The following is a 12,969-nucleotide window of genomic DNA, read 5'->3' as shown; positions in this document are numbered from 1 at the left end:
AATGGGGAAACATGACGAATAGGCAAATTATGTATTTAAATAAATGGGTTTGTTTAAGTCCTACAACCGTTTGACGCATTCAAAATGTGAAAAACCGAGTTGCATACACCGTTCTTATCGAAAAAGCTAACGAAAGTTTTACATTTCGTCACTGAGTTAAGAAAAATGTCCTTTCATCCTTTTCAGTCAGTTAGTTTTCAGTAAAGTGGCGTAATGATCAAAAGTCTTTAAAAACATTTCTTTCAGTGTTGATACTCCTCCAGAAAGTGAAAAAAACCTGAAGCTTGGTTGTAGCAAGACGGGCAAAGAAATGGAGGAGCAGTCGGAAGAGATGGATCAAGAACAGGACAATTTCGAAGTCCTCACCGAAAGTGACAGTGATCCCAATGAATTGGATTATGATGCCGACTGGGACGAATCCGGTAGGCTTGCTTTAAAATATTTTTCTCATTACAGTGTCGACAACAGCTTCTAACTTTTAAAAATTTCGTTGATCAAAAAAGCTAACGGCAATGGCTTCTCACGACTTCTTTACAAGCTTAAACTGACAAATTCATGTTTCAAATGGTTCTAAATGATTTATTTAGATAAAGTGTGTCTGAATTACATAGTTGCTCGATACACGGCAGACTATTTTCTCACAAACTGAATGTTGAAGTGATTGTGATCAAGGTTATCATTTCCCCTTCCGTCAATTATAAACGTGATTATTAATTATCTGTAGTCTTCATTTGGACCTCCTTTGACAGCTTATTGAGCTCTGACACGTCTAACTTAAACTCTGCGAACAGCCCAATTCTGTATGACAAAGGTCTGTGCACACTTTTCTTCGCACTTGTATATATATTCTCTTTTTGTCTCCTCACATCATTGTTTTGGCGTTCACTTCGACAAAATATGTTATTGCGGCTTAATTCCGTGATGTCTCGATGATATTAACATGTTGTTAGAGTCACAGTTTCCCGTGATGGTTTCTTTCTCTCTGATCCAAGTGTGACAGATGTGGGATTGCTGTCAACTCCTATGTACTCCTGGAACACCATTGAGATTTACTTCGCTGATACCCATTCCAAGGATGACAATCAATTCTGATAAACACGAGATCTTTGCTGGTGTGGGATTTTTGATATAAATTGCAAAGCATTGATTTCGAAGCGCTTTTATTAAGCTATTCGAAGTGATTTCGATGTGTCTTCTTCCACGTTCAGTGATTGGGCACATTCGTTCATTTCGGTGTTACTGTCTGATATGCTTTCCATCATTCATTATTCATAAAAGATAACGTTTTTGTGGTTACAATAATAATAACTTGAACAGCAATTCTATTTCAAGGCAGTCGTTTTACAGCAATTATTTTTATTCTTTCCAGAATATATCGACGAGTGTGCAGTCAATATAACTCACTTTGATATAATTAAAAAGCTGGGAGCCGGCAGTAAGTACAAATTATACATGCGAAATTCAAAGAAATTATAGAATCCTTCACTACTAGCATACGGAGTGTTAGTTTCATCTTTGATTCTTAAATAGGCCCTCGAAATATTAAGGGATTGTCCGTACATACAAACGTTGCACTATGCATTTCAAACGAACGACAAGTTATTCTTGTAACAGGCAAGCTTGAATCTGTTTATAGACCCTATGTTGTACTAACTTGATTCTTTATTCCCACAAAAGAATACCTGCCTGGTGGGGAATGTTCACGCGAATTCAAAAGGTCCGATTCCGGAGTCTTACGTTCGTGTTTAATTGCAGAAATGATTGTCGCTCTTGAATACATTCACTTGCAAGGTTTTGCTATCGTGACATCAAGCTAGAAAATGTTTTGTTGGACGCCGAAGGACACGTTAAACTCGTTGACTTGTGATGTGTAAGAAGTTAGGTGACTCGAGGACGATCAAAAGTTTTTGTGGAACTGAAGAGTACATGGCTCCGGAGGTAATAGCCGCCGGTCACAATACAGCCGCCGATGCGTGGGCTCTAGCATTATGGCATTGAATTACTGTCGATGGAGACCCTTTCGGTACCAACGATGAAAATGGAACTATCATAAATAGAATTATGAACGAGGAACGTGATATGCCTGCAGATATTTCAACAGAAATGAAAGATTTCCTAACGAAGATTTTACATAAAGATCCTTCCATTCGATTGGGTACGTAGTAGAATTTCAGTCCATTTTATTCAGGAATTAAAACTTTGATTTTCTGTAGGTGTAGGAGGCTCGAGCAACGGAATTAAAGAAGCATAAGCTATTCGATGATCTCGACTGGACAGACTGAAAAGGAGGGAATTGCATGTCCAGCTGATCCTCCGAAAATAACACATCCATTCGATACACAAAATTTTATTTGTTAGTGTAGATTTACACAGCAGCGCACTACGTATTCGCCCACTGACACGCCACAAATTCATTTTTAACTTCAAGGTATTTATTTGTTGTAGAAGTAAATTTTATCTTTTAAATCGTCATGTCATTACTACTGAAAAACTTTCAATCTGGTTCTGCTGAGGCTTAGTAAGAACTCAGTATTATTCTTCCTTGAATGTAAATATTCAATGCAACTGATTAGGCTCATCTAACAAATTTTTGTAAAGAGAACCGATGACAATTTCGCTCAATACGTGAAAGCCTTTTCTATATCTCATCAATCAAATATTTTACTATTTCAGGATACTCGTATCTGCCAGAATTGCAACCTGCTCATAATTTGATTGGCGACAACTGGAACTCATTTGCACGGCACATTCTAAACAATTGCGATCCGGTAATGTTTTTTTTGTAAACACTTTTGCACCAAATTTCTGTCTCACTTTGAATTTAAAGGTCAAAAAAAAGCAGACTTTTTCTGTACATTTCACAGTGATTCAATATAACTTGAGTGAAGAATTAAAAACAGTTTGCACTCCCAAGCAATTTTATCCCTGTGTCTGCAGTCATATCTCTAGCAATTACCAAATTCCTACTTTAGATCTTACATTAAATTTTCTAAAAATATTTTATGAACATTTCTTCTACGACGACGAGATTTTTAGAGTTTTAGAAATCATCGATGTTCCAGTCAATAAAGTTCCAGGTTATGGTATTTTGGTAGAAAATTTGAAAATCCCTAAGAGAATTCTAATTTTCACCTCAAAATATCACAGACCGGGAACATTGATGACTTGCAAAACTCTGATAAATCTAAAACTGTGTTTTCTAAAGATAAACACACTGTATGTTTGTCCGCTGCACTATAACCTAAGAGTAATTATACCTAGAGGAATTACGTAAAATGTGTGGTCCCAACATGAAACACGAAATGTTTTTGGTATGTTTGCCCTCTTAATTAAGAGGGCAAATTCAACTATCAAAAGCGTCAACGCATAAACGTATTGGTGTAAATTATACGAAATGTGTATCTTATAGAAACTGATGTTGGAACCACATTTGATCGTACAAATTTCTCTCTAGGTATAATTACTCTTAGACTACAACTCACTATACGAAAGATAAAGTGTACGAGTTTGATCCCCATTAAAAAAAAACATTTTGGTAGTGGATTTGCGTCACGCCCGCTTGCTAACGTGCGGGCATGATAATTGAAATATCTCATTCTTCTTCTCCGCTGTGTTAATGGACCTTTCGATGATCGAGTTCGCGGTGTAACCTTTACGCTTCACTGAATGATGTTCAATAACTTTTGAGAAATAGTACCTTGGGAAGGCCTTCTATTTCTATCTACCTTATTGTGAGCAAAAATTATTCGCTCTAGATTATGTACCAAATAAGATAAACGCAAATTGACGAGACTATTTTCAATTAATTTTTTTTATCATCTTCCAGAATTCAGAGTTCCATAAAAAATACAAATTTACATCGCATCAACCACTTGGTACCGGTAAGTCGTCGACGTGCATGAAGTGCTACAATTCATCTGACGACAATTACTATGCGGTTAAGATTTACAAACGTATGGGCCAAAATGAGAATGAAATTGATTTTTTGCAAAAAGCAGCTCATGTGTCGGGTGTAGTTCAAATGGTTGAACTGCTTACTGATTCAAAGTGTACATATCTGGTCATGGAACTGATTGACGGTGTGAATTTGCTGGAATGTTTTAGTACAACGATTTCGTATGCAGGATTGTTTTGCGAAGCCATTGATAAAATATTGGAAATTTTGGAAAACGTCCATGAAATTAAATATACACACCGCCGCATTTGCTTCAAAAACATATACTTTTTGAAACAAAGCAGAGAATTTCGCTTCATCGGCTTCGGTAATACCAAGCCAATAACTGGAGCACAAGACAAACAGATCGATTATTGGTCGATGGGCGTATGCCTTTATACGCTATTGTGTGGTCATTCACCATTTAACTCGTCAATTATTGATGTTGCTGCCAAATTAATCGAAAATAACAAGTTTGATGAGAACTCTAAGCAATGGTCAGCATTGCACAGAGACGTTAAAGGTTATATCCTGCAATTGCTTCGTAGTTCGACTTCGACTTACAGTTCGGGTGCATTGAAGAATGTGAAAGATATTTCCTTTGTAGTCCATTGTAGTAAAGAGCTACTAGACGAAAATAAGAACGTTGTCGAAATTCGTGCCCGCAAATTGGAAACTAAAACTGTTATTGAAACTCAAAGTAAACTCTGAGGTTAATGGCAACATGCCGGTTGACATTCAGGACAGTATAATGAATGTAGAGGCGAACGACATCGATAAACCTCAATTACGAGAATCATTGCTGAAGAATCTGAAAACAATAAACTTAATGGTCACTTGCAGAATTTGAGTTCCAAGCGCAGAATAAGTCGAATAGTTGAAGATGAACCGAACAAGTACAAAAAGTTGAAGCGAGTCAACGTTGAATCAGGAAGTTCATTGTTAAAGCTCGAACAGAAATGTGATCTACGAAAACATATAGAAAACTATTCACGAAAGTTAAGCACGAAAATCCGAAAATGTCCATCTCCAGAGATCAAAGAAATCACAACTCGCTCACAAACAAATGAAGTTAAATCGTCATTGCCCACCACAACAAACCAAACATTGACATCAATGCAGGTCCACTCCGAAAGACAATTGGAGAGAACGAACATACAGGCGTCGCAAAATCTAGAGCTTGTGCCAGCTGAAAATATGCCCGAAGTAAGCAACGAAGAAGTGGTTACATCCACGATTGTAATGCCTGAGGTTCCGGAAATTATTTACGGGTGAGTCATTCAACTTTACGTGATACGGAAATGTAAATGGCGCATCGCTCATAAATGAAATATGCATTTACGTTGCCTATTCACGTAAAGTACAGTACATACGTGAGGTCCAATTTTTTATTTTGAGCTCTTCAAACGGCTCTGCGTGGCGCGAGTGCAAATAATGTTTTCTTCCCGTACCCAAATTCGATTTCCCGATTTTTCCTGGTGTACACTAAAATTTGACGAAATTTCACAGTAATAATATTAGGATTTCCCGACAAAAATGCATACAATCAGAAAGGCGGGAGCGGTGCGAGTGAAAAATTTATGAATGAAGCCTTTCGGATAAATGAAATGTAAGAATCAAGAGAAATAGCGCGATTGGAGCGAGCGATTTAAATCGACTCGAAAACGTCTGGAATTCTGTTCCTTTGAAATGACGCGAGTACATAGGGAAAAGTATATTGACTAAAGCTGCTAAAGCATTTCAACGTTTCCGAAGTGAAGAAAATCGATAAACGACGCGACGTTTTAAAATCTGAAATCGCTACGAAAATTTGCGTTTGATCACTATTACAGTTCAATGACAAGCCTTTTTTCATTTTCCTAAAAAGGATCTCGATTCGCTTTCCGTTATCACCTGTTATCACCTTACCATCTTAATTCCTGATTCCTGTTCGTTTCGTTATTTTTACGATTTCTAGTTTTTCAATCAATTCTCATTTACGAATAATTTGGTAATTTGTCAATTTTCTGGTCATTTCATGATTTCAGTTCGTTTCCGTATTTCTAGTCATTTCCCAATTTCCGGTCATTTACAGATTTCAGTCCTTTTCCGTATTTCTAGTAATTTCAGAATTGTAGTCATTTCTCTGCATTTCTGGTAATTTCCAGATTTCTAGTCATTTTCGAATTTTGGTCATTTTCTTATTTAGACATTTCCCGATTTCTGGCCATTTCCTGATTTCTGGTCGTTTTGCGATTTCTGGTGATTTCCTGATTTCATTCCATTTCCATATTTTTGGTTATTTCCCGACCTGGTCATATTCCCATTTCTAGCTTCTTTCTTTTTTTCAATATTTCTTCCTGCTATGACAGGTAGATTTCCCAGTATCCAGCTTTTCGCCAAAATTTTTTTTTCGGTATCCTGGATACCAAGGATACACATTGTTTGCACACGCGGTAAGTTTCTTCTACAACTAATTGCGTCATATATAATAGACCATTGACGGAAGCAGACCAACATCACGAGAACAAGCGGTTATGTAAACTTCACAACTTCCGGGCGCCAATTCATTACAAAAAATTAATAAATTGGATTTTCGCTATGCCAGAAAGTTTGGGAACAATGATCTCGAAGAAGGTTTCTGATCTTTACACTTTGAATTGAACAATTGCCAACCAAATTTCTTATTCGCTTAATCATGCCAGGCTATGTATTTCTAACTGATGAGGAGATTTCTGCGATACCACGAAAAATTGCGAAGCCATTTTGCCACCCAGGCCCTGAATTGACGGAAAAACTATTCGACTGGTATTTGGTGGACTCCATCGTACAGGAAGTAAAACTCAAAATTGACCATTTTCCCAATTACATCGTACGTTGGGGTCGGTTATGAGGACGAGTGAGTATATATTTCCATTTATCTAATGTGAAAACGCTCCTAAAGAATTTATCTCAAAGCTACAATACTCTTGAACCATTGGTGAACGTGAAGCATACTGCTGTCTACAAGCTGTTTAAGGACCCAATGCTGTACACCGCATGCATGTCGAACAACAGCTGTGCGATAAAATCACTAGGTCAAACACCTGGCGAGCGAAAGGTTGTGGACGTTGGACCAGAAATGCGCGACAGTGCTCGCTTACAGTTAATTTCCGAACTGAAAAAACGAAGAAAGGGCTGGTCGTTATTCGGATGCAATCGGATTTTATTCGTAAGTATTCTATGCATTACCTTAGATACAGAAATCGTGAATAGCAAGTGGCACCATTTAGATATTTAAAAGAATCCTCAGTTGGTTCTCAAGTTCTCAATCTCAGTTTGGAAAATTGTGAATATTTTCCTTTGACGTTCGACTATCCGTTATTAAAGAGTGAAATCGCTTATATTATCCCTAACCGGAATTTTGAAAAACACGTTACCGATAATGCAGTATCATGGGCGCGCGTTAGCATAGCGCCCGTGACGCAAGTCCTATTACTAGAACAAATTTCAAATTTCATATATACAGCAAATATTGAAGTTCTACAAAAAAAACTAGGCGTCCGTACGAGTTCAACGAGCTATCACACGTTCTTGTAGCTTAAAATTTGGCCACGCAATAAATCTTCCAAGAAGCCACTCTCCCATACATTTTGGTCTATTACAGTAGCGCTCCTCGAAGTTCCCATATAAGCCCCATATAAGAACACCTTTAAGTGGGTGTGTGTGTGTGGATGTGTATGGTAGAACAAATTTGTTCGCTTTTGATAAGCTCTGCTCACCTCAAACTTTTTTCCTAAATTTAGAATTTTTTTAAATTTTTCACATTTAAGGCCACTGTTTACTATCGCACAGTTGCCTTAAGGCCAGGTTATGGTGTTTACTATCGCACCAGGCAGGCCAGTTTATTTTGTATTGACGATTTCTGTATGAAATAATACGACGACGTTTGTGAAAAACATAGAAAAACTTACTCATGAAAGAAATACTGTGTTTTTCCAAATGTTCCTCCACTAATTATTCTTTTTACTTATTGCAGCTACAAAAGCGCAGCTGAGGCACTGAAACACCAACACCAATTTTTCGTCAACATTTTTCTACCATTGATAAATGGATTACGTTCGTCCGTCTTTGTTGACATACACTATATTGGTACGGTACTGGGGAATCTACAAGCGGGTGAGTTTGAAGTTGATTTAGATTCTTACTTTTTCCTTTTATTCAGGGCGGCATGTGACTCACTTTTCTCACTTATTCCAACTGTTTTTTGAAGAAGCGAAAGTGATCAACTTTTTCTTGATTTTTTTACTTTTCTCACTATTTCCAACTATTTTGAAAAAAATATTGAAAATCGAACAATTTCTAATTCCAACTTAATATTTATTGCAAAAAGACGTCAAGAAATTTGCGGCGCAAACATGCATATGTGAAAATTTTCCAATTTTCCTACGTACAAATCCATTTTTCACTATTTTTAGTCGTGGGCGAAATCTATGGACGAAATTAGTTCAAAAGTTAACCTGTAAAAGATCATTTGAAAGGTATTTCAGTTCCCTACGCCGTCAAAGAAAGCTATGTAATCAGAAATTTCAAATATTTTAAGTATTTGTATGCAAGGTTCAAAAATAGGTCGAATGTGCTGGAATGGAAAAAATCATCTACCAGTTGATACGATTTTTCGACATAAATTCAATTGTTAGTAACGAAAACATATCTAAAATCGAAGAACAGCAAAAATGAGCTTTTGGGAACGGAGTTTTTTTTCTTCAAAAATTCTTGAAAGTTCGCCTTATTTTTGGACCTTGCCAATACAAAAGCTTAAAATAATTTCAAATCAGCTATTTTCTACTGGTCCAGAATACAACCACCCACCTACGGCTACTCGCAAATTTTCAAAATATTTGCCCGCGCAAGCTTTGACTAAAAAAAATTCTTTATGGATAAGCAAACTAAAAGTGGAACACTGATGTACATAATTTAAAAACCTAATCGATCGAGGAATCATGTTCAAAAAAGAAAGAAGAACTTTATTTCACTGTGGCGAAACTTTACCTCAAGTTTTTGTGTAATGGTGGAAATCACAATTCTTGTGTGTTTCCCAACCTCGGTGTTAAGTTAATTTTGTATTAAACATGATTGTGAAAATAAATTTAATTTAAAATCGAAGGGTGGCTGGCAAAATCCGACAAAATCGATTTTTCATAGTTTTAGGGAACTTACATTTATACAAAACTTTGGAGCACCAACTAAAAACCATTATAAGATAGGTGAATAACGAAGAAACAAAAAATGCACCGGATTAAGTAAATGAATATGGGCGAGAGAGTGTTGTATAGTTTTAGAGTTTAAACTATGTTCCGAGTATGTAAATAAGTGAATAGAAGAAGAAGGTAAAAGCATAAATCGGAAAAAAAGCATAAATTGTGCTCATAATGTATTGTACAGTGATGGATTAATCTCTGTTCATTTGGAGACCTTGCCCGTGGCGCTGAAATAGTTTTGATACTGACTTAGATAGTTTCAGTCTCATCCGACCATTAATTCAGAAAAAATTTTGTTTTGTTTTGAGGGGTTTCCCGCTCTACTTCTCGGTGCAAAAACATCATAATTTTTTGCACGTAAGCTACAAACACATCCATCAAATTCAGATGGTAGTTGCTCGACTTATTGTAGTGTCAAGATTGCTATACATGGTTCGTATAATCGTTTCTTTTCTTCGTTCACGGACTCTGGTTGATTCTCATCATTTTCGAATCGAACTGTAGGATCCAATATGTATCCATTTCGACTGTCTTCGTTGTATATATTATCTGTCGCAGATAATCTGCGTTTTCAAAATAAAATTGTTTGACTGCAGATCGACAAATTTTTAATTTTTACTTTAACGAAGAAAAATGATGTATAGCATTTGCAGTTATTTGGAACAAACCTATTTTGGGTGAAATTTTTTTACGATTTTTTTACAGTGTCATCTAACATGTAGCGTTAAATACTGAAAAAGTAATTTCATTGAGTGAATTAAGTCCTTTCTCAGGATCAAAGCAAACGATATGCGATTTATCATGACGTGATTAATGTGTAAAATGTTAACTTTTCCGAAGTCTTAACGCTAGGCTGGTATAAGTCCGATCGGAAAACACTGGCATTTTACTTGATCAAAATTCGTCTAATCAAAATTTAATAATTTTCCCTCCATGGATACGTTTGCCATTATCAAATGGCAGTGATAATAGAACAACAAACTATTCGGGCCAGGTATCTTTCAGCATTTTAGGCAATTTTTTTTTTAATTTTTCTTTTCAATAAAAAAAATACAGCCGCCGTTTTAAGCCGGCTTAGTTTTAGCCGCAGCCAACTTTTTTTTTTCGGCTGGCAGCCGCCGACATTTTTTAGCCGGCTCTCTAGTCTGGTACGATTCCAGTCGACAAAATCCGTTAACGGTGATTAATAATTTAACGTACGCTTCAACAGCCGAAAAAAAAACCTCATCCGATTTTAGCCGGTGAGTAAAAACACAAGCCTCCAAAAAATAGACCAGCGATGTCAGTGAGATTAAGGGTTTCAGTTGCAAAATAGTAACAGTATGAGTTGTGTCAGTGTCATTGGAGATGTAAATGTGATAAGGTGTGTTGGTGTGATAATGGGTGTAAGTGTGATAAGGAGTGTCATTGTGATAAGAGTGTGAATTAGATCAGGAGGATCAGTGCTGGATTGACCTAGCTTTCCTTAGATTCACCTAGCTTCACTCAGATTCACCTAGCTTAACTTTCCGATTCCGATTCCACAAGAATTACGATGCACGATTACTGTGGAACTATGATTCGTTCGGAATTATGATTTCTAAGGAATTACTAAAATTAAATAAAAGTGGTAGAACATCCTGTGAATGTTGTTGACTTGAATTTGTGGGGTTAAGAGGCTCAGTGGGGTTAGGAGTGTCAGTGTAGTTTTAGTTAGGTTGGGAATGTCAGTGTTATTATAAATGTTAGCGTGGGTGGTAGCTTTAGGTGGTGTTGGAAGTGCCAGAGTGATTAGGACTGTCATTGTGATTAGATGTGAAAGTGTATGAGTTTCAGTATGCTGTAAGCATTGTGGTTGGGAACGTAGGTATGGTTAAGAGTGTCAGTGATGTTTTGAGTCTCAGGATGGTCTCAGAAGTGGCAGTGTTGTTGGGAGTGTACACCGGGAGTGTCACATGAATTTATTATGTCAGTGTGGTTAAGATTGTCAGTATATCCCGGGCGAAGCCCGGGCTATAGTGCTAGTATATACATATATATAGCTAAGAGAGAAACTGCGTCACAGTCATATACAGACGAATCGTCTGAGACGATGTTTTAAAATTCTACGGGTTGTCATACATTTCCATTCGTTTCAGTCAGAGAAATGATAATAGCGCCTTTCCCTGTTTTACTTTCCATTTTAAGAGTTTTTTTTGACAGATTTGTTGTTATAATAAGAATTAAATACTTACAGCCGCTGAATTCAAGGAAGTTTGCACGTGGGAGTCAAACAACTTCAATTCGATAAAAACGTATATTGATAAGGGCTTCCGCATATTAAAAGCAGCAGATAATCAGGTCGCTCCTAAATATGTTTGTTTTCTGGTACCAAGAAAATATGGCACCAGCGAAAAACGACACGAACGGAATTTGTCGCTACACATGTGTGCCTACATTATTAGGTCTCATGGTGGTCGCAAAGATGGTAAATAAAATATTGATGGAAATAAATTAAATAAATTAATAAAATCACCTTGACACTTTAACAGCCATATATTTTGACCCAGCCTCCGAATGCTATGGACACGAGGCCCCGGCAACACTCCAAAACCTGCGAAAGCCAGCAGTTGAAACTTTTTCGTTTAAGTTCGGGGTGTCATCAGGTAGTGGTTTTAGTTAGTGTATTTAATTTAAAATAAAATACAATTGTATATCGATGGCAGGTAAAAACGACTGCTTCTACAAAGTCATGGAGTATTTCTTGAAGCTGGCATCTGGGGAAGAGTCGTTCGAGCCGAACGAATTGAAGACATGTAGAAGAGTGGACCAGCACACCGAAAATCGAACTAAGTTATTGGCTAAACAGTCTTGAACTAAAGACATTTTAATTTCTGATAAACATTTTAAACTTAAAAAATATATTTATTTTTTTATATATTTTGAAGCATTTTCAATTCTTAAAACATCTTTAAAACGTCACACTCTTTGGAGTTACCAAATATTCTAATATCGCGACTCGTGTGAAGCAAGGCCCTCGTTTTGCTCTGGAAAACTTCACCCTGGACTGCAAGTATTACACTTGTCTCTGACATGTCATAAATTTAACTCCAAAAAGTCGAAAAAAAATCATTTGAAAATTAAGCGCTCGAGAGAAAATGAATATTTTCATGGACGCACCTAATCATAAATGAAATTTTTTTCGACTTTCCGTATAAATTAACGCCCCGTTCTTAATATTACAATGAATTCAGATAGATATATTCACACGAAAGTCATAAATTTAACTCCAAAAAGTCGAAAAAAAATTCATTTGAAAATTAAGCGCACGAGAGAAAATGAATATTTTCATGGACGCACCTAATCATAAATGAAATTTTTTTCGACTTTCCGTATAAATTAACGTCCCGTTCTTAATATTACAATGAATTCAGATAGATATATTCACACGAAAGTCATAAATTTAACTCCAAAAAGTCGAAAAAAAATCATTTGAAAATTAAGTGCTCGAAAGAAAATGAATATTTTCATGGATGCACCTAATCATAAATGAAATTTTTTTCGACTTTCCGTATAAATTAACGTCCCGTTCTTAATATTACAATGAATTCAGATAGATATATTCACACGAAAGTCGAAAAAAAAAATCATTTGAAAATTAAGCGCTCGAGAGAAAATGGATATTTTCATGGACGCACCTAATCATAAATGAAATTTTTTTTCGACTTTCCGTATAAAATAACGTCCCGTTCTTAATATTACAATGAATTCAGATAGATATATTCACACGAAAGTCATAAATTTAACTCCAAAAAGTCGAAAAAAAAAATCATTTGAAAATTAAGCGCACGAGAGAAA

The 12,969-nt window shown here is 36.3% G+C and overlaps 2 protein-coding genes across 2 annotated transcripts; both read left to right on the top strand.

Moving 5' to 3' along the window:
• The first annotated feature begins 310 nt into the window (after window positions 1–310).
• LOC119078646 (ribosomal protein S6 kinase alpha-5-like) lies at window positions 311–4,645 on the top strand. The gene is made up of 3 exons (XM_037186241.1): window positions 311–422; window positions 2,674–2,768; window positions 3,827–4,645. The coding sequence occupies exons 1-3, from the start codon at window positions 311–313 to the stop codon at window positions 4,643–4,645; spliced, it is 1,026 nt and encodes a 341-aa protein (XP_037042136.1).
• Window positions 4,646–11,374: 6,729 nt separating this feature from the next.
• LOC119078648 lies at window positions 11,375–11,987 on the top strand. The gene is made up of 3 exons (XM_037186243.1): window positions 11,375–11,599; window positions 11,664–11,777; window positions 11,838–11,987. Exons 1-3 carry the CDS (start codon window positions 11,557–11,559, stop codon window positions 11,984–11,986), a joined length of 306 nt encoding a protein of 101 aa, XP_037042138.1. The 5' UTR covers window positions 11,375–11,556; the 3' UTR covers window position 11,987.
• Window positions 11,988–12,969: the final 982 nt, after the last annotated feature.

This window comes from Bradysia coprophila, unplaced genomic scaffold (assembly GCF_014529535.1).
Source record: "Bradysia coprophila strain Holo2 unplaced genomic scaffold, BU_Bcop_v1 contig_297, whole genome shotgun sequence".
NCBI classification, from domain to species: domain Eukaryota; kingdom Metazoa; phylum Arthropoda; class Insecta; order Diptera; family Sciaridae; genus Bradysia; species Bradysia coprophila.
The sequence above is the reverse complement of the archived record's forward strand: the minus strand, read 5'-3'. Positions and strand labels throughout refer to the sequence as shown.